At 43.0% G+C, this 22555-nt stretch overlaps 2 protein-coding genes across 6 annotated transcripts in view; one reads left to right on the top strand and one right to left on the bottom strand.

The window, feature by feature from the left end:
- The window catches only part of CTNNA2 (catenin alpha 2), a 1149887-nt gene that overhangs the window by 341923 nt on the left and 785409 nt on the right, over positions 1-22555 (bottom strand). Inside the window, exon 1 of one of the 4 annotated variants that reach the window (XM_007970061.3) lies at positions 4891-5110. The exons of the other annotated variants lie outside the window; for them this stretch is intronic. The gene's annotated coding sequence lies outside the window, so the exon portion shown is untranslated. Of the gene's footprint in view, positions 1-4890; positions 5111-22555 lie in introns of those variants that run through there. 4 annotated transcript variants of the gene reach the window in all.
- LRRTM1 (leucine rich repeat transmembrane neuronal 1) lies at positions 5469-21054 on the top strand. Of its 2 annotated transcripts, none has more exons than XM_007970056.3 (3): positions 5469-6056; positions 6328-8264; positions 21036-21054. In XM_007970056.3, the coding sequence occupies exon 2, from the start codon at positions 6387-6389 to the stop codon at positions 7953-7955; it is 1569 nt and encodes a 522-aa protein (XP_007968247.1). In that variant the 5' UTR covers positions 5469-6056; positions 6328-6386; the 3' UTR covers positions 7956-8264; positions 21036-21054. The 2 variants fall into 2 exon arrangements, with proteins under 2 accessions (XP_007968247.1, XP_007968248.1); XM_007970057.3 differs by having other exon boundaries at positions 5521-6060.

The raw sequence follows: 22555 nt of genomic DNA, 5'->3' as shown, positions 1-22555 counted from the left end.
GATCAATTACCATGCAATTCTGCCTGCCTTGGAAGACTGCAATCAAAGTCTTATCCAGATGTCAGAATACCATTATCTCTTAGGATAATATGGGAAGAAACCAGCTGAAAGATACCTAAAGCTAGCACCTATGAAGGCTCTACACCGCCTGCTGTACCAATTACAAAATCAAACTTTAAGAGCCCTGTGATACACATAGACTTTCCATTCTAAGTGTTTAGAATCTAATAGGAGAGAAAACACATTATTCAGAAAGTTTTTTTTTTTTTTTTTGACCCAATTCCACTACCAAGCATGGGCAATCACTTAACATTTCTGCCCCTTCAGCTTCTCAATTATAAAACTAGGGAATCAACGATATCTGGGTTTTTATCTCAGGTCAAAATTTGGGAGTGTTCCAATAATGCATCTCAAAATTTAATGAATTACCTGGGGCTAATGGTTAAATGCAGATTTGATTCCATGGGCCTGAGAATCTACATTTCTAACAAGCTGGTCTCAGGCCTACACTTTTGAGTGGCCAAACTCTAATATACATGATCTCATTTAATTCCCCCAAGTATCCTCTGAGATAGCCATCCTTAGCCCTATTTCACTGACCAGGAAGTGACTTGTATAGGGTTATACCAATTAAAATGTGGCAAAGCAGAAATCCCAACAAGGTCTTTTTACTCTTCATCTCCAAGATGTTTAATATCCCTTTCAGTTTTAAAAAACTATCATTAGAAATTATTGCCACACTCTTATAAAGTGAACAGGACCACGAGATTGATAAAGGTAAGCTGCTAATGGAGTTCAGAAGAAGAAGAAGGGTTCGCTTCATATAGAGTAGGGGCCTGGGAGTCAGTTTAGAAAACATAGGGGAGATTTGCCATCAACCTTGAAGGGTAGTTAAAATGAAGGTAAGCAAAGATGGAGAGAATATAAAACAACAGGTAAGTGTAACATGGCATAATCAGAGCACCAGTATATTCTCTACACCAGTATAGAGAAAACCTGTGGAGAGGGAGGACAGGCCTCATAAACTGGCATTTCTTTCTTTCTTTCTTTCTTTTTTTCCTCTCTTTTTTTTCTTTTTTTGAGACAGAGTCTCACTCTGTTGCCCAGGCTGGAATGCAGTGGCATGATCTCGGCTCACTGCAACCTCCACCTCCCAGGTTCAAGCGATTCTCCTGCCTCAGCCTCCTGAGTAGCTGGGATTACAGGCACCCACCAGCATACCTGGTTAATTTTTATAGTTTTAGTAGAGAGGGGATTTCGTGGGTTTCACCATGTTGGCCAGGCTGGCCTCAAACTCCTGACCTCAGATGATCTGCCCACCTCAGCCTTCCAAAGTGCTGGGATTACAGGCGTGAGCCACCATTCCTGGGAGAACTTGCATTTCCATTTATTATTATTAATTCATTTAATATTTCTTTTATTATTTATTCTCATCATTTACATCATTTATAGAGCATGGCAGTTAGTTTCTTATTGATATCCATGTTACCACGCTGCTTTAAGAGTTGGATAAAGTTTGATAAGTAGAATGACCTCAATTTCTAATTTGTTTCTCCTAAGTGGATCTCCTGAGAGCAGCCTTGGGGTCCCCAACTTCACTCCATGCACCTTTTGAGGCATTCTGTAAAATGCCAGCTGTATGCTATGTGCCCACAGAAACAATAAAGTTAATTCTCTCTTTTTGGAATTGCGACTCCCACTCTCCCCCAATTCTTCTAAAGGTTTCCTTTTAAAGAAAAGCCATGGTTCGCTGCCACTGAAAATTAAAGACAACAGCATAAAGATCAAGGTCCAGGCTGGTGCTAGCGATGACAGAACATTAAAATAATCACTCAAATTTCCTTCCTCGAACATTGACAAAGACTACTAATGGAAAGCCAATCTCCAGAACGCAGATTCATTTCAGACTTTCTGCACTTGCATCTCTTTGTTCACAAATTATTTTGACTAAAGTGAACAAATTGGAAGTGTTGAGATAAAACAGGAGAGGTAATGACATACTAAAAAAAAAAAAAAAAAAAAAAAAAAAAAAAAAAAAAAAAAAATTGTATGTGACTCCCCCACTCCACGTCACAACATAGAGTATCATGAAAAACAGGAGGGCTCATTAGGCAAAGGCTAATTTACAAGGTTGAAGAGAGAAGGAATTAATTGACTCTTCCCTCCATCAAGCTATACTTCTGGCCTCTCTAACGACAACAGATTTGCTCCAGGAGCTTCTCTATTTTACCTCCCCTTAGTTCCAGATTATGTTTGGCCATCAGATTCATAACTCATATACCCCAGATTTCCTTCCCATTTGCTGAATCCACATTTTCAAGATTCTTATCTTTTCTTACCCCAAACTGGAGGTCTGGCCTCTGTACCCAATCACATGTTGGCATGATGGCTTGGGATGGTATTCTCGATGCCCAACTATTAGTACTAGACTTGCAGCTATAGTGGTTCAGTTAGATGAGCGCAGGTTCCTTCCCCCGACAAACATGGAAAATGTCAAGAGTATTTTCAAAGCATATAAAGTATCTCTTATCCAATATACAACATTGAAGAAGAAGTTTGCCAACAGAAATCTATGGTCACCTGGGAGGAAGAGATTGGTCCAGTACATGCAATAGCTACATTGTAACCTGGTGAATCGAATATTTTCAAAACACAGGGAAAGACATCTGAGATAATAAGCCGGAGGAAAGAAAAAACTTTAGGTGAGCTTTTCTTTTTCTCCTTTTTTAGTTCGTTGGACACTTAGAGGCATGAAATTAAAACTCGTGAAAAACAGTCATATCGACTGGCTGTGGTGACTCAAAAGTTGTCGTTTCTCGACTCAACTTTGCTGAAACACTTGATTCATGTTGTTCTTATTTAACCTAATTTGCATTGATTTAATCAGTGCTGGTATGCTTTAAATACATAATAAATTGGGATTCTGCAACTTAGATGACTTAGAATAGCTAAATTTCAATAAAGCTCATTTCAATCTGTTAATGTATACGGTTCTGCCAAGGGGTTTAAAACTGTAGAAAAGATGCAAACTTGCCACGTTAGAGGTGGGAAAGGCTTAAAGATACCATATAGATGAAACGATTTGCAGGATAATAATGTGAAAAGCAATATATATAAAATATATATTTTTACATATAATATATATATAATTTATTTATTTTAATTACAGCCTAGGAGCATCTTCGAAGTTTTGAGTAGCACACTTAGAAGAAAACTCACATATAAATCAGTGAATTTAATTTTATTCCCTTTCTTTCTTGCCAACACTCAACTCTTCTGCCTCTCTGCACCAGCTCTACAAATCAAATGACATCCAAAGTGGGACCTCTTCTTGCCCATTTGGCAGCCTCTGTCACCACTTTGCCAAGCAGCCAGCATTAGGAGGGGTTTTTTTTTTTTTTTTTCTTTTTCTTTTTTTTTCCTAGCAGCCCTAGGGATTGGGTGGCGTGTACTCACAGTACTCACTGAATGGCTGGCAGCTGTTTAACCCTGCCTGCGCCTGCTCAATACCCCTCCCCCACCTCCCAACTCTTTAGAGTTTATGGCTCCATCAGCTGGCCTGCTGTCAGGAATAATTGTCTTGGCTAGAGGTGAAACCACTTGATGGTGAATTTGTTTGTCTGTCTGTTAAAGTGTTGCACAGCACCTTGGAGGTGCCAGGATAAAACCTGCAAATGCCTGATCCAGAGTTAGGTAGGCAGCAAGAGTGACAGAGAGGCAATCATCAAGAATGGCAAATTAAGAAAGAGAGAGAGAGACAGAGAGAGAGAGAGAGAAAGAAAAAAAGAAAGAGAAAGAAAGAAAGAGAGAGAGAGAGAACGAACGAATGAACCAAAGAAAGAAAACCATCTGTGCCAGTTGCAAGCTGTATGACCTTGGATAAACCATGATGTCTCTTGGCCTCAGTTTCGTCACGTGCAAAATTAAGGGGGTTGATTTTCTAATGTCTCTTCTAACTCCTAAGACAGCATGTGATGTCTAGGACATTTCAGATTTGTGTTCCTTCCAATTAAATGATACATCTCAGAGATGAATGACCAGGGCAGAGCTCAGATGAATACAAAATGGAATGATTCATGCCCCTGTTCATATGACTTTTCCTGAAAAGTACCACCAGTCTTTGGTGACTTTGATTCCATTGGTTAGTCTCTTCAGCTTAGATGCTAAGGACCAATCCAGTTACTTGCCCATTCTATCTACCCTGGCTCTGGTAATCCACCCTCATTCCTATCAAAGTAAGTGCCACTACACATGATGCCTACTGATTTTGAGTTCCTGAGAGGCAGAAACGATAGGAATTCAAAGAGCGGAGCTGGAGACTCACATTTGACTCTCCTTACCATCTCCCTGGGCATCTTCGTCAAGAAGGAAGGCTTACCCACACTCACTTCCTGCAGGCTTTCTCAGTCATCTTGGAGGATTTTGTTTAAACAGATGACCAACTGACCCTCCCCAGGGCAGACCCTCTCCAGACCAGTTGGCACAAGGTGTGTGTGTGTGTAGGGGGGCAGGGGGCGGGGAGCTCATTGTAAGGACTCCTATCTATAAATGATTGTGAATAGAAATAATGAGGCAAAGGCTTCTCGTCATATTTAGAGGGAAAAGTGGCACAATTCAGTGCAGCCTCAAAGCTTAATTAGGGATGTGTGTATGGAGACGGGTAGGCTTCATTATGGCTTAAACTACCACATCCCTACACATTCACACTCTCCTGGAGTGGGGTGCACTGCAGGGCCCAGCAATCACCATGAACAGCACAAGTCAGGGTTAGTCCTCCCCATGTCAGACAGCAGAATCGTTCTTTAATCCACCCTGTACCCCATATGTATCTATGGAGCCTGATGAAGCCCCGGAGGGATCTCAGTCAAGTCTCCCTGTACACAGACATACCTTTTTGCCACACCGGATCTCACACCACCGGGACTGGGATGGCTTCCCAAACTAGGTGGGTTTGGAAAGTATTTCCCCCTTCCACCTCAAAAAAGGGCTGCCTGACTGCAGAATTCCAGTACCCGCAAGGCGGGGGGTGGGGGGAGAGACACAAAATCTCAGCCAAGCCCCAAATCATTGCCTTCCTGTGTCTTCTCTCAAGTTGCTTTTCTAAAGCAAAGGTCCAAATGTTGATTTCTTTGCAGATTCCTACGTATCTCTTACACGTAGACAGTTTTAAAGGAGAAAAGAATATATCCCCAAAAGGGAAGGGGGAGAGCACAGAATATTTCAGTTTCTTCCCACTTGGAAATATCTTGTCGTGGATGATGCTACCCCTATCGCCACCTCCCTCCCCCCTCCTTTTTTTTTTTTTTTTTTTTTTGAAATATGGACAAAAAAGCTTAAAGTGTTTTCCGTTTCATCAAAGAACATATATTACTTTAGTGGTTCGGTAAAATGTTGGTTTTATGCCCACCCCTTTTCAATCTGCCCATGTCTGAGGTGCTCGGGGAAGACGCACAATCGTGAGCAGCTTACGACACTCAGTGAGCAGTAGGTGCCTGTGCAAGCTCGCGCCTCACACTGCCTGGTGGAGAGAAGGAGCCCGGGCGCCGCTCGCCGCTTCCCGCGACGCCGCCCGCACCTCCCCGACGCCCGCCGCCCGCAAAGCATGAGCGAGCCCGCTCTCTGCAGCTGCCCGGGGCGCGAATGGCAGGCTGTCTCCGCGGAGTAAAAGGTGGCGCCGGTCAGTGGTCGTTTCCAATGACGGACATTAACCAGACTGTCAAATCCTGGGGAGTCGCGAGCCCCGAGTTTGGAGTTTTTTTCCCCCACAACGTCACAGTCCGAACTGCAGAGGGAAAGGAAAGCGGCAGGAAGGCGAAGCCCGGGCTCCGGCACGTAGTTGGGAAACTTGCGGGTCCTAGAAGTCGCCTCCCCGCCTCGCCGGCCGCCCTTGCAGCCCCAAGCCGAGCAGCAAAGTGAGACATTGTGCGCCTGCCAGATCCGCCGGCCGCGGACCGGGGCTGCCTCGGAAACACAGAGGGGTCTTCTCTCGCCCTGCATATAATTAGCCTGCACACAAAGGGAGCAGCTGAATGGAGGTTGTCACTCTCTGGAAAAGGGTGGGTAAGACACTTTTTAATTAAATTCTTTCCCGAAGATTTTTTTTCCTCCCTTTTCTTTGCTGCAGCATCTAACATGGACCAAATCACCCTCTCTTTGATCTTTCCGTGGCTGTGAACTTTCTATGCTGCCCAGCTTTCTGCATGCTTAGAGGTGAACGTGTGGTTTTTGGGGAGGGGGGTCCTTCTTTATTTCTATGTATTTATTTGATTTTTTGCCCTTTTCTCCTCCTCCCCCGCTCCCCCTCCCTCGGAATAAAATATGATGTAGATTTCTGACCGAGCGCTTCCAATGGACATTCTCCAGTCTCTCTGGAAAGATTCTCGCTAATGGATTTCCTGCTGCTCGGTCTCTGTCTATACTGGCTGCTGAGGAGGCCCTCGGGGGTGGTCTTGTGTCTGCTGGGGGCCTGCTTTCAGATGCTGCCCGCCGCCCCCAGCGGGTGCCCGCAGCTGTGCCGGTGCGAGGGGCGGCTGCTGTACTGCGAGGCGCTCAACCTCACCGAGGCGCCCCACAACCTGTCCGGCCTGCTGGGCTTGTCCCTGCGCTACAACAGCCTCTCGGAGCTGCGCGCCGGCCAGTTCACGGGGTTAATGCAGCTCACGTGGCTCTATCTGGATCACAATCACATCTGCTCGGTGCAGGGGGACGCCTTTCAGAAACTGCGCCGAGTTAAGGAACTCACGCTGAGTTCCAACCAGATCACCCAGCTGCCCAACACCACCTTCCGGCCCATGCCCAACCTGCGCAGCGTGGACCTCTCGTACAACAAGCTGCAGGCACTCGCGCCCGACCTCTTCCACGGGCTGCGGAAGCTCACCACGCTGCATATGCGGGCCAACGCCATCCAGTTTGTGCCCGTGCGCATCTTCCAGGACTGCCGCAGCCTCAAGTTTCTCGACATCGGATACAATCAGCTCAAGAGTCTGGCGCGCAACTCTTTCGCCGGCTTGTTTAAGCTCACCGAGCTGCACCTCGAGCACAACGACTTGGTCAAGGTGAACTTCGCCCACTTCCCGCGCCTCATCTCCCTGCACTCGCTCTGCCTGCGGAGGAACAAGGTGGCCATTGTGGTCAGCTCGCTGGACTGGGTTTGGAACCTGGAGAAAATGGACTTGTCGGGCAACGAGATCGAGTACATGGAGCCCCATGTGTTCGAGACCGTGCCGCACCTGCAGTCCCTGCAGCTGGACTCCAACCGCCTCACCTACATCGAGCCCCGGATCCTCAACTCTTGGAAGTCCCTGACAAGCATCACCCTGGCCGGTAACCTGTGGGACTGCGGGCGCAACGTGTGTGCCCTAGCCTCGTGGCTCAGCAACTTCCAGGGGCGCTACGATGGCAACTTGCAGTGCGCCAGCCCGGAGTACGCACAGGGCGAGGACGTCCTGGATGCCGTGTACGCCTTCCACCTGTGCGAGGATGGGGCCGAGCCCACCAGCGGCCACCTGCTCTCGGCCGTCACCAACCGCAGTGATCTGGGGCCCCCTGCCAGCTCGGCCACCACGCTCGCGGATGGCGGGGAGGGGCAGCACGACGGCACATTCGAGCCTGCCACCGTGGCTCTCCCCGGCGGCGAGCACGCCGAGAATGCCGTGCAGATCCACAAGGTGGTCACGGGCACCATGGCCCTCATCTTCTCCTTCCTCATCGTGGTCCTGGTGCTCTACGTGTCCTGGAAGTGTTTCCCAGCCAGCCTCAGGCAGCTCAGACAGTGCTTTGTCACGCAGCGCAGGAAGCAAAAGCAGAAACAGACCATGCATCAGATGGCTGCCATGTCTGCCCAGGAATACTACGTTGATTACAAACCGAACCACATTGAGGGAGCCCTGGTGATCATCAACGAGTATGGCTCGTGTACCTGCCACCAGCAGCCCGCCAGGGAATGCGAGGTGTGATTGTCCCAGTGGCTCTCAACCCATGCGCTACCAAATACGCCTGGGCAGCCGGGATGGGCCGGCGGGCACCAGGCTGGGGTCTCCTTGTCTGTGCTCTGATATGCTCCTTGACTGAAACTTTAAGGGGATCTCTCCCAGAGACTTGACATTTTAGCTTTATTGTGTCTTAAAAACAAAAACGAATTAAAACACAACAAAAAAATCCCCACCCCACAACCTTCAGGACAGTCTGTCTTAAATTTCATATGAGAAACTCCTTCCTCCCTTTGAAGATCTGCCCATATTCAGGAATCTGAGAGTGTAAAAAAGGTACCAATCATTGATTTTTTTTTTTTTTTTTTTGTAAACTAAAATGTTTAAAATAAAATAGCATTTACAGTTTTTACAGACTGGTGTAACCTAAATGAATTGTTACTTGTGTTACAAGAAAAGCAACAGTTAAAATTTCCTTGTGGGGTGGGGAGGGGAGTTGTCCAGGGGCCAGAAGGAAATTCCAGGAGCAAAGTAGTCAGATTCATTTTGAAATTTTAAAAAAGGGCAAACAAAGCTTATCAGATTAATGACTCATGTTAATTTACTCCACATGAGTAAGGACTGGAAAAAGAAAAACAGCAAGACCCTTTATATTATTGGGGCAAGGACAGTGCAATCTAACCACCTTCAAGCAAGTGAGAGGTGGACTGAGGACTGGGCATCCTTGCTCAGCCTTTAAAGCAGAGAGCATTGCAAATGGCTTTTAAAAGGCAGTGCCAGACAGTTTGTCCTAGGAACACGAAACATTTTTGCACTTAATGTAACCATCTTTCAAATCAACTCAAAATGTAACCATCTTTCAAATCAACTCAAAATCTCATCCCCAAATGCCACCTGTTCTTAATTCTCCTGAGTCTTTGATTCACCCGACTTAGTAGCATTTGTGCCCTTTTTGTACCCCCTGTTAAAGGGAGCCCCTCAGCTCACTGCTCTCTTTGGTCTGGCTGAGGGGAAGGAGGCAGAATCCTGATATTCAGGGCTGAAAGCTGTGCTTCTGGAGCACAGTGCTAAGACTGCAGCACGCTTAGGTTCCCAGACAGTGACAGCACATTCCTAGTTTCTATGGGGAAGGAGCAGAAAAGCCTACCTCAGGATGAATGCCTGCAGGGTAATGACTTGTAGCAAGAGACTTTAGGGGCAGAGGTGACAGAGCAGTGATGGGGTGGGGAGAGTGGGAGAAGATAATCATCTGATCCTGTGTTTGCATATTTCTGAGATGGGAATAATTTGTTAAACCAGGACAGAAAAGCTGCCTCTTCTCAGATTGCCCTTTTGTGTAATGCTTGCTTTCCCTATTTCTTTCTTTTTTTTTTTTTTTCTGTGTTGGGATTGATGATTGCTCCTTCTCACCCCTCATAGGTTTCCAGATCCATCATTGAGATTTCAGTTTCTATTCAACTAAAGAGTGAGGAAGTGGTGGTAGTGGCAATTGGTGGGTACAGAGAAGGGAAGGGGAAGGCTGTGTGCATTGGACGGAGGGCTCCTTCATCAGATGATAATTTAAGCAAATGTATGATTGAAATAAACTGTGATGGATGACACAGATGCTGAACCAGTGTAGCCCACATCCCTAAGTCTTTCTCTTCCCTCTCTGACACTAAAGACTTACATCTTTCTGTTTTTATTTTTCCTTTTTTTTTTTTTTTTGAGAGAGAAGTCCAAATAGCAGGAAGAGGGATGGGGGGATGAGGAACCACACACTACCATCCCCCAAAATGCAAATGTCTCCAGCTACCAATCTTAGGAGGCAAAATCAGCTTTTTGAAATGCAGAATGGTATCACCAGAAGGTTTCCTTAAATTAAGGGTTGGTGGTAGGTTTCTCTTCTACCTATGGAGAAACCAGTATGCCTACAAGATAAATATTTTGCAAATGTCTTTTAAGATGTTAAACCCTGGGAGACAGCTTCTTACACACACACACACACACACACACACACACACACACACCCCAACACCCCAGCTCATTTTTCCTGACCAGGAAACTTCATCTTGCTTTATTTATAATTAAAACATGACATTATGACACACATCATGCACATGACACCCATTCAGATTGTTAGTGTTCTAGAAGAGAGGTGCTTTGTTTGATAACTTTGAGGAGGGGGTTTTGAATTTAAGCATAATCATTTGGGTTTGCCTTTCTAAATAGCATACCACTCCAAGAGCAGGGGTAGCAGGAAAAAGATTCTCTCAGGGATGTGCCTTACCTAAAACCCTACTAAAGCGACCTCCTCTAGAAGACAGCATACCTTTTTTAGGAAAAAAAAAAAAAATTGTAGGAACTGAAGGAGGGCTCCTTGGATTCCGTGAACTTAACCATCTCATAGGAAGGCTACAGGAATCCAGCGCCCAAAGCTGCTCTGGCTTGGTGCATTAAAGAGCTGTGTGGGTGTGCTTATAGGGAAAGCTTTCAGAAGCAAAACCTTCCTGGCAAGCATCAGAACCACAAGTCCCCTCCTACCCTCTAGAAATCTGAATATTGGAAACTGTAGTTTATCTCCTATCGCCAAGACATTTTTATCTTTCACTCTTCTTGTTTCAAGGTGGCCATAAGAAAGAGAGAGAATAATCGTGCTTTGTTTTATGCTACTCCACCCACCCTGCCCATGATTAAATATCATATATGTAGAAGATCTTAAGTCCATGCATATTTCATGAAGAACCATTGGAAAGAGGAATCTGCAATCTGGGAGCTTAAGAGCAAATGATGACCATAGAAAGCTATGTTCTTACTTTGTGTGTGTGTCTGTATGTTTCTGTGTTGTGTGTCTTTGTAGGCAAACAAATGTTGTCTACACAAACAGGAATTTAGCTAACATCATTTCATGTCCCTGTGACTCTAGCTCTGGAGATTGGTGGCGGGAGGGGGAAGGGGAAAAGGCAGGAATAAGGGAAAGTGGTAGTTTTAACTAAGGTTTTGTAACATTTGAAATCTATTCTTTCTCAAATTAATTAATCTTTAAGCTTCGAGAAACTTGCTCTGACCCCTCTAAGCAAACTACTAAGCATTTAAAAGAGAATCTAATTTTTAAAGGTGTAGCACCTTTTTTTATTCTTCCCACAGAGGGTGCTAATCTCATTATCCTGTGCTATCTGAAAAGAACTTTAGGCCACAATTCACGTCTCATCCTGGGCATTGTGATGGATTGACCCTCCATTTGCAGTACCTTCCCAGCTGATTAAAGTTCAGCAGTGGTATTGAGGTTTTTCGAATATTTATATAGAAAAAAAGTCTTTTCACAAGACAAATGACACTCTCACACCAGTCTTAGCCCTAGTAGATTTTTAAGGTTGGACCAGAGGCAGCAGATTAAATGAGACCTGTCCTTTGCTGTACTCAGAAAAAAAAGGCAGTCGCTATGCTCAGATCGTAGCCTTGATATTAATAGTTGAGACCACCTACCCACAATGCAGCCCATACTCCCAAGACTACAAAGTTGCCATCACAAAGAAAAGGTTATTCCAGTAAAAGGAAATAATTTTCTAAACAATTTAAAAATATTCTTCTGAACTTATCAAAGTATAAGAGTGCCCTGCCTTTTCTCTCTGCTTTCAAGAAGGCAGACATTTGGTATGATTTAACATCAACAACACATTTATGAGTGTGTGTAAGTAATCACAGGGGCAAATGCCACTTGTTATTCCTCCCAAGTTTTCCAAGCAAGTACACACAGATCTCTGGTAGGATTACGGGCCACTTGTGTTTCTGGCTTATTTTAGTCAACTTGTCAGCAAGTTTGATGCCTAGTCTATCTGACATGGCCCAGTAGAAGAGGGCATTGAAGGATCACATGAGATGGTAAAAGAAACATCATCACATACCAAATTTCTCACAGAGAAAATTATCAAAGAACCAGAAATTATATCTGTTTTGGAGCAAGAGTATCATAATGTTTCAGGGTAGTCAAACATCAATCATCTCCTCTAGATGAGTGGTGATGTTGGTTGATTTGGATCTGCCATTGACAAAATGTCAAATAAAAAGGAATTAGCTAGCATATGACCATTAAATAGGCTTCTGAAATATATACACACACTCCTACCTCTCAGTCTATCTCTGTATATATAACAGCACACACACAAACATGCACACACACATATGTGTGTGTATATATATGTATAAAACCACATATAACCACACACACATACATATATAACCATACACACACACACACACACACGTGCAGGCAGGTGACCACATTATGTAACTACCTTCTAGCACTAATTACCCTAATACTTTCTTCTTCATAATCAAACTTTTATTCAGGAAAGGATCTCATAAAATAAGTGACAGTTAAGATACAAAGGACTGATATGGCTGATGGTATTTTCAGGCATTAATGAGTAGGTAGATGCTTTGCAGGCTGGGGAACTTCTGGGCTCCTTATGCCACAGCAGAGTGTAACCTGCTGTCTAGTGGGAAGAGCCAGTAAATGGGAATATATTTTTTGAGAGTATTTTCCACCTCAGGGTTAAGAAATATATTTTTCCACTAAAGAATGCTCTACTCTGATTTTTTTTTTTTTTTTCTTTTCTGGGATTCAGGAGGCAAAATTCTTACTTCTGATTGGGCACCATCTCCTGGCCTTGCTCAACTGGACACAATTTCTGAAGACCTTTGCTTTTTTACTCCAAGTAAAGGGACTGGCTATTGCATTCTTACAGTTTAGACAAAGATATAAATGAGATGGAGAAATACAATTTACTGAGCAGTCACTAGTACGGTGCCTTTATCTAGATCACAATAAGTGAGGGAGGTGCCAGCAACCTTATCTTCACATGAAGAACTTGAGGCTTACAGAGGTCAGGTATGTTGTGCAAAGTTACCCAGCTAGTGATTGGAAGCACTGTGATGTGCCAATTGACTTGGTGGCCTTTTCACTACACCCTGTTTCTTTATTCCTTGAATGGTTGCCCCTCCACCCCTGCACGCAACAAAGAGCCTACAACTAGACTGGGAACAGGACACATGCTCAACACATTCTTGTTGAATGCCATGGGCACAATGCTCAAATCCAGGAATTCTGACCATGACTTGTTTGCTCTGGTCACTGGTAATAGGGCAACGCAGGACTCTGCCAATAGAGGAGACTTCTCCAGGGTTCCAGGAGAAGAAATGGCCAATACATTCAGTCCAACCCCTTAAAATAGGATTTTAGATTCAGAGAGAGTAAAGTATAGACATCCATATGTTATTGTCAGGGATTTATCTGCATTTCTTCCTTCGTGATTAAATGGATCATGTGTCTATGGTAATGGTTCTCAACCAGGGGCAAATTTGCCACCCAGTGGACATTTACTTGTTTGTGTCTGGAGACATTTTACATTTTTATGCATGGGTGAGGTGGTCCTACTGGTATCCAGTGGGCAGAAGTATGGATACTCTGAAACATCCTATAAGCGAAGGACATCCCCTACATCAAATAATTATTTGACCTAAAATGTCAAGAGTGCTGAAGCTGACATTGCTGCTTCACGATGGAAAGTAATGGTGCTGTCTAAAGCATCATGCTGTGCTTCAGTTTTGCATGGAGTGGTCTTACTTCTGGGTTAGCTTTAGATTTACCTAGACTTATTCCCTTTAAGTCTTTCTCTTGCCAGGTAACTGGAAATCTAAATTAATAGCCGTTAGGTTCGTTGATAATCAGCAAAAGGGCCTATAGTTAACACATGCTTCTCAAAGAACATATGGCAAAACTTAAATTAACTAGGACAAAACTAGTCAGAACCCTCAATTGACCCACTTTTTCTTTAGCAATACCTCATTTAGGAAACAGAAAAAAAAAAATAAAGTTAACAGTGGAGATTTAATTAACAAGAAGGAAAATGAGAAACTTGATATTCCTTCCAGGAGGGGTTCTGCAGTCTGAACAAATCCAATCCACCAGCCTGTGCCTTCTTCTTCCCCAACCAAAACTGTAATGTATGTGAGGTGGTGATGAACCTCTATTTAAAAAATCAGTGTACTAAAAAATAAATGCTTGAGGGGATAGATAGCTCATTTTCCATGATGTAATTATTATACATTGCATGCCTCTATCAAAATATCTTGTGTACCCCATAAATTTATGCATCTACTATGTACCCACAATAATTTTTTAAAAAACTAAAAAAAAAAAAAAAAAAGCTAGAAAAAAGTCAGTGTGCTCAGTCTAGTGGGTAGGGTGGACACATTTAGGGAAATGATCTCAGTCCTTAGAAACAGGATAGTCTAGAGATACAAGAATTGCAAACTGAAATCCATCTGGGGACACACGGGCAACACAGATGAGTGAGATTCATGGGTAGATGAAATTATAAGGAACTGGAGAATTCACTTAAAAGAATATAATTCACATTTGACTGGTTCTGGTTAATCAGAACATTTCTGCAGGGCAGGTCAAGTAACTGCTCTGGAAGAAATAGGGTCTAGAAGTCAGGAGTCATCATCTTTAGACATAGTACTGTTATTTATATGACTGGGATCATCTGTTAATCATCTTACTTACTTGGTCTCTGTCTCTACTTTAGATGGATTCATCTAGGTATTCCCTAAGAAACTTTCCAGTTTGGGGCTTGTATTTTACCATTTGTTTCCCCACAATAAAACTTGAAACAAACGTGGTTTTCAAGACAGTGTCACTTAACCAGAAAATTAAAATTCCCCTGAATTCCTTTTCCTCCAGACATTCTGATTCATCAGGCTTGCCTGAATATGAATGAGCAGATATAGGTTTAAAAAAATACACTGAGAGTCAGGGGCTTCAGAGAGGTAGGTGGACATGCTGGAAAACAGATGAGAAGATGAGAAAGCTCAGGCATGTGTGGGTGGGAAAACTGGGTTTTTAGAATGTACAGGAAGAGATGAAAGGGAATCCTAAAGAGGACACACACACTCACCCGCACATGAGACCTAAGACACAGGGATGTGCCGTGAAGTAGCCCCCTACCCACAAAAAAAATTAATTAATTAATTAAAAAAAATTGTTCAGGACTCTGAGCATGACATACTACATTGTAAATGGCCACAATGGATATTAGGAGTTGAGAGACCTTTCTAGTAAAATGGGGTGTGGGATGGGAGGGAAAGAGAGAGAAAGAGAGTTTGAGAAGAAGAAAAGGCAAAGTGGGGGAAGGAGATGAGAGAAGAGAGAACAAAACAAATCAGAAAGAAAAAAGAAAAAGAGAGAGGAAGAGGAGAAAGTTTCAAGATCTATGTTTTATGCTACTCAGGTTATCATAAGTAGCTGTGATTACACTGATTCCTCAATCCTTTTCAATCATTTCTTTATTCTGTTCTACCAGGTTAGCTATTTGTCTGTTCTCAATGTAATGTCACAAAGTTATTTTCCCTTGTGTTATGAGAAGAAGGAATTCATTTTCTAGCTGCATCTTATTTCTCTATTGCTCAGCTAGCAGAGTGCTTGTCAACCCTGGCTGCACACTGGAACCACTTGGAGCCTCAATAAATACTGACTCCTGGGCTCCCCCCTCAAGAGATTGTGAGTTAACTGGTCTGGGGTGTGGCCTTGGTGAGGAGAATTATTATTATTATTATTATTATTTATTTATTATTATTATTATTTTTAAGTTTCCCAGGTGATTCCAAAGTTCAGCCAAGGCTGAGAAGCACTGAGCTAGCGGGTCGACTACCCACAGCATGGACAACTCAGCAATCTACAAGATCCAAAAGTCTGACTGCAGCTCTTTAAAAATACATGGTGGGCTGGTGCCTAGGCTCCATGGGGTCAGGTTACATGGGCTACATGGCAGGGAGAAGGGAGTCACGTTCCCACATGCCTGCCATTGACTCCATCTGGTGGCACTGATAGAAGAAAGACTTGCAAGCATCGGTGTACTCAGAATTAGTCTCTGAGCACTCTATAGTTTACAAAGTGCTATTTAGAATTATTCTTATATTTGTTTTTATTCTCCCAATAATTTCAAAAGGCAGACAAAAACTTATCCCATTTTTAAGACAAGAAGGCTCAATCTGAAAAGGTTCAGTAGCTTGCCCAAGGTCATTGTTACTGCTGGGCTGGCACTGAGAAATGCCTCTTCTAAATTCTGGGTCTTTCCTCTACCACCTTCCTTTCCTTCTCTAATTGGTTGTGTCATTATAAGGTAAAGCTAGTCCTGCTCAAATATACAAATCAATAACTCCTTTAGGAGGATTCCTGGAAAACCCATTGCACACAGGCTCCTACACCTCCTCCAACTGAAGTCTTGCAGTTACAAAGTTTGACATTATAGTTTCACCACTGCCCTTCTGTGTCTCCACCCCATTCCCAAGCCTGACACTCTTTTCTTTGCCATAGGAGACTCCATGACACCCAGGAGACAGCCAAATAGGCATCAATTCTTTCCAAATACTCCAACACTAAAATATTCCCTTCTCACTGAGTCTACTGCATCCATAGATTTGCCACCAGCTCTTCCAAGAATGTAAACACTAAATCCTAGTAGGACACTGATCGGTGGAGTGGTGATAATTCTACTCCGGGGATTTTTGCAACTTAAACAAGGATTTTTTGGGGAAATAACCAAAGGAAATCACTCTAATGCTGGAATTTCATTTCAATTTCACTTAAACAGACGGTGGCATACATTTGGCCAGGACATCCGACCTTGTTCCCCTTAAATGAAACAACACAAGTGAATGCCCACTTATAAGAGCAGATTCGTCAACAGTTTATGGGGTTTAAAGTAAGACCAGGATAAAGATTGGATCTTCTGTCATATTTTACCTCCTTAAACCAAAGTCGTCTTTAAAAATCACATATTTTTAGGTGTTCACCATCAGCATATTTATCCTCAGTGAAGAACTCTCAATATTGCAAACTATGTGTAGCAGGGATCTCTATCTCAGAGATATTGTAGGCAGCCTTCGGTAAAAGTGAGATGGCTCAGCAGTGCACAGAGCTAGCTGGATTAGTCTGCCACAGAAAGGTCTGGAAAAGCCAAGTTACACACAATTAATGGAACAATGCAACAATCTGTCTTCAGCTGGCCAAAGCAATTCTGTCATTTGTCCCTCAGCTACAGAACAACCACTCACTCTGTTATTTTGCCTCACTGTCTCTGCTCCATAGTGATTTCATTTATGGTGAAATCCATATTTCCCTGCAACTGAGACTGCGTTTCTTTATTTTTAAAAAATTTTTATTCTAAAAATAATGGGACTTCTCAGAATGCAGCAGCACTGCTTTGCTGTCCAGGTCATTTTTTAATCTGAGTGTTTCATATTTATCCTTTTTGCATATTATTTCAAAAATCATAAAGGTACATAAAAAAAAAAGCAAACATGCTGTAGGAAAGAAAAGGAGAAGCTACATTATAACTGAAATGCCACTAAAGATAACATATCACTCAGATGCCTTTAACTTCTGATTATATTGCTCAACTCATTCAATCAAAGTAGCACAACATTTCTTGTTCAGAGCTTAAGTCAACATTTGTGGAGTGAACAATGGAACCATTTAACTTGTAAATGATTGCAGCTGTGAAGGTGAGGCATTCTCAAGAGGACTGTGTTGGCATAGGCCTATCAGACTCATCATGAGAGTATGCAGAAGAGGCCTCCACTTCTTCCTGATCCATTTATGAAATGTGACCCCCATCTATAGGAGTGTTAATCATATATTTTACTTACTAGGTGCCTGGCAACCTGCTAAATCCTCAAGATTTTCTCATTTAAGCCCTGCAAAAAGCCTTCATCCCTCCTTGCTCAGAGTAGTATTAGCATGCTCCCTTTACAAACAGGTAAACTGAGGTCTGGCAGGGGGTCAACAACTTGCCCAAGGTCACTTACCATGATAGGATGATGTGTCAAGGGAGACACATTCCTTGGGTTCAAATTCTGGCTGAGTGACTTTGGCAAGGCACTTAACCTTTCTGATCATCAGTTCCTTCATCTATAAAATGAACATAGGGTTGTTGTTATAAGAATCAAGCTCGTTGTTATTGAGACTGAAAGGAGTTATTCCTTATAAAGTGCTTAGAATGGTGTCTGGCATATGGCAAGTACTAGTTAAGTGTTTTCTAAATAAAATATAAATAGAACAAGGTCACATAGCCAGGAAAGGGTTGAATCCGGGTGTAACCAGGATTGTCATCCTGCAAAGCTAGGCTATCACCATTTTCTTCTGTGATAGGAAGAGACTCAAAAACCTGAATTCCTGAAGGTTCTGGGTCTAAAAGAGGGATATGGAGGCAGTGAAGTCTGGAGTTGCAAAGACTACACATGGTTTCCTTCCCAGCTTTCTAACTAGCCGGATCTCAGCCCATACACCACTCACTGACTTTGTTCTGGTTCTTTAGTGGCTTGGCTTTACCATTGTGGTCTGGCAGCCCTGGTGAACCTAATCCCGGAATACACGTGGCCATGTGCACACACATTCGTGCACACATATCTTCCAGTTTTCCTAGGAGCTGAAAGCTAGCGGCCAGCTACGTGGGCCTTCTGGTGATGTGGCAAAACTCATTTCCCCATCTGAGCTGTTTGCTATCTGTAGTCAATTCCTGGAGGTGAAAAGCTGCTACCCAGCTTGCAATTGTTATCCAACTCCCAAACTCTTATTTAATATTGGCAATATTAAATCATACTGGCCCCTGGGACACTAAGCATACATCTTCAGCTGAAACAGATTTTCTGGTGTTTATTTAAAGAAGCTTTTTATTTGTGTACTCACAGCCATAGTTGGATGCTGCTCAAGTAAATTTAACAAATGACGAAGTACCCATCTGAGGTTGACCCTTTCTTCTGCCAGAGGAAGTCCTGTATCAAGAGGCAAACTCCACGTCCCAGCTTTGACACTAATTTACTCCTGGCCCTTGAGCAAGTCAGTTCCACCTGTCCAGAACTTACTTTCTTGTGTCTGTAGTGGTGAATTCTGGCTTTCCTTCTGGTTCTCCAATTTATTAGGTAGGGTATGAAGTTAAGGAGGAGAAAATAAAAGTAAGAGTAACTTTTCATACATTCTCCTTTGCTATCACTTATCAACAGGCAAAGCAATCAACTTCCCCAAAGGGAAAGACTCCAGTGTCTTCAGAGATCTACCACATCCCATAAGGAAAAACTATGTTTGGTCAGAGGGAACATTCTCTTTTGCAACTAGGGAATTGAGATACTAAAAGTTGAATGTGTTTCAGGCTACACCTTGCTCTTTGGGATTCACTCACAGAATGATTAAAGCATGCTCTGTCCGAGCTTTGGCCAGAAATATTGGGAATACTTTGGCCGTAGTGAAACCTCAATACTTGAATCTATACTACCAGGGGATGTTAGAGCTTTTGGGAAATTGAGGACACCTTCAGTTTAGTGTTTTATGTCTTTGCTGGTTTGTTTTATTGTTTGTTTTCTACCCTCCTTCATTTTTTCTTTCACTCCCTCCATCCTTCCTTCCTTCCTTTCTTTTTACTGAATTTATAGTTATGAGCTACACCAGTCACTCACAACAAGAGCAAAATGGCACTGAGGGAGCAAACACTGTTTCTTATGTGGGTGAAATAAATTTTACTAATTTTTGGCATAAAGCATAGATATACATATAGTACATAAACAGATATACAACATATCTATGGTATTAAGATTTCAGGGAGGGGGAGTAATAAGGAAAAATAAATGTCTAAATAGTATTTTCTAGGCGGGGGTGAGGAATGAAAAAAAAATGACTGGGAAACACTGAGCTAGATAATGATTACAATGGGGGAGAAAAAAACAGCAAAAAGTAAAAGCATCACGGGAACCCCAAAAAGCATCACGGGAACCTCACCATGGTGAGGCTGGTGAGGTTCCTGTGATGCTTTTACTTTTTGCTGTCTTTTTCTCCCCCATGGTAATCACTGGGGAAGAAATGAGAAGGTCAAGGAAGTTTGGTACTTCAGTATTCAAAACCAGGACTGAGACTATTTGGACAGGTTCATATGAGGGACTTTGTCTTATCAGCTCCTTCTGCACTCAACACATCCCAGAGTTGTCTTTATTTGGAGGATTCATGATGTACTGAAAAACTATCTGGTAGGGAATTAATTAGACAGAGCTTCTGCCATTTGCTGGCTTAGATAAATCAGCATTTTTCTGGACCTCAGTTCCCTTGTCTATAAAATTCAGAAAACAATCCCTGCTCAGCCTGCTTCACAAGGATCTGGTAAAGATCAAATGAGATCATGTGAGTGACAGAACTTAAAAAGCTGTGAGGTCCTACGCAAAGATTTAAGGCAGTGGGAGGAGAGTGGTGAGAACCCGAACTGTGTGGTTGGCCCCTTACACAGAGTGACTTTTGAGGGCCACATCCTTAAACTCTTCTCCACAGGGATTTAATTCCTGCTCTTGGTCACTGCTCTGAATTAAGTCCTTCATGACTCTGTCATCCATAGCAGGGAGCAGGGAGACAAGTACACCATTGGCTGCTTATTAGGAAGAAGGCCCTCCTGTCAGTTGACTTTTTTCCCTACCATATAACACAGTCTGACCCAAGTGGAGGCCTTAGGCAGTCACTAGTGTGACTCTGTGAACCTGTGTGTCCACATCTGTAAAATGATCATATCAGTGGCTGCCTTGCTGGTTTTTAGGAATATTATCAGAGAGCACGTGTGCGTTGAGTCGGCCAAATTGCTGGCCAGTAGTACATTCTCAATCAGAATTAGTCCCACCCCTGCCCCAACATCACAGTAGAGTGACATGTTATGTTTACAAAAATAGCCTCAGGGGAAATGTGGATGGCATTAGGAGCAATTGGTTCCCAGAAGCAGAAGCTAAGAAGAGGATTTAAGAAGTTTATTGAATGAGAACACTAAATTAGTAATATAAAAATTATCTCTAAAGAGGCGAGAACTGGAGTAGAGATTAGTAGGGCACGTAACATTGCAGAATAATTAGTAAACAGGATGAAGAATAGCACCCTCTCTGTTAGTCAATGGCAGCTGGAATGTTAAGAGGGAAGTTACAAAGATCCCTTACACCACTACAGATGCTCTGACACTTGCCTCAGGTAACTGCTTTTTATTTATTTATTTATTTATTTATTTATTTATTTATTTATTTATATATAATGGTTCTTCCCAGTTCTGTCAACAGATTCAGTCCCCAGTCCTCCTTCTCTGAGCAGACCTCTCATCTGCAGCACATACCTGCTAGATCTTCTAAGAGCTAACATGGAGACTTCTGGAAGAAGGTGGGAGAGAAGTCCATCTCGGCTTAATTAACCATGTATCACATCATATTACTCCCATCTTAAAAGTGCACCCGTTGTTTTTCTAAGCCCTCACACAAAGGGTACTACTGTGGTCCCATATCTGTCAGCCCTTGAGAAACGCTGTTCTTGGACCTCACAGCCAAGCAGCCCTGAACTGCAGCAAAATCCAGCAACACATTCAGCAGCGAGCAGCCTGCTGAGCTCCACTGGTTTATCCAGGGCCACCAACCCCAAAGAACTGGGATGAAAGCAGATGTGAGAGAGGAAAAGGATCTGTTTTTGTTTTATTTTCTACCAGGCCCAGCTCTTTGTTGGGGGTGGGGGGGAAAAAGAAGAAAAATCGAGCTCCAAGCTGGTGCCCTGCCAAGCTTCCTCCCCTCCCTTCCTAGTCCAAGCACTCCACCGTCTGTGCAGACTGCATAACAGCAATTTCTGGAAACAGGCTGAAGAATCTGGGCCAGTCCAGAGGCAGTGGATTCCTGGTGTTTGTGTGGTGGGGTTTTAGGAATTTTATTTTTCACCTTAATTCTTTCAACAACTGCCAGCTGTTTGAAGCACATCTGTTATCAACAGCTTCTGTTTGTAAAATGAGACTGAAGGTATCCTCTCCAGAGGAATTCCTGAATCTTCTCTGTAGTTCAATGCTTTCACTGACAGTTTGGCTCAAAAAGTATGAGTGTGGTAAATATTAAAGAATGTTAATACAAATGTGATGAAACACCTAGGGATCTTTTTTTTTTCTCCCCCCAAATTCTGCTTTGCTCACTACTAAAGTTAATCTTGACAGAAAATTTACTTCTCTGATCCACATCATTTCCCAAAGCAATTTTCCAACAGCAAACATAAATTTCTGGTGATCGCTTGGAGGTTTTCAATCCCTGTGTTAAGGAGGCCATGGGGTTTCAACTGTTTGCCTCACTTTCAGGTAAACGTCCCTCACTTGAAATGCTATCACCAGAGGACCCTGGGCAGCAACTAAGGACAAAGGCCCAAAAATGAGTTTTGAGGTGTCAACAAAAATAGGTTTGGTAGTGGGGAGATGATCTGAGTATCAAGATCAAATCTTAAAAAGGCAACTAAGTCATTAACTAAGGAAGTAATTGCCTAAGCCCACATATCTGTACTCGCAAATAAGATGAAGCACTAAGTAAATGCAGTGCCTTTACCTGGTGCTGAACTTTGAGCTGGTTAATGCAGATTACATTTATACCCTATCGAAGGTGTGAGTTAAGCACATATCATGAGATGACATTTGTGCTCTTCCCTTTGTCATGTTTGCCAGCCTTTAGGGCTCTTGGGAATGAAAAATGACTGGACTTTGGAATAAAATAGACCTCAATATGAGTCCCAGTTCTACCGAACACCAGCTGTGTGATGCAGGACAAATGAC

Source organism: Chlorocebus sabaeus, chromosome 14 (genome assembly GCF_047675955.1).
Source record: "Chlorocebus sabaeus isolate Y175 chromosome 14, mChlSab1.0.hap1, whole genome shotgun sequence".
Lineage (NCBI taxonomy): Eukaryota > Metazoa > Chordata > Mammalia > Primates > Cercopithecidae > Chlorocebus > Chlorocebus sabaeus.
This window is presented reverse-complemented; position numbering and strand designations above follow the sequence as displayed.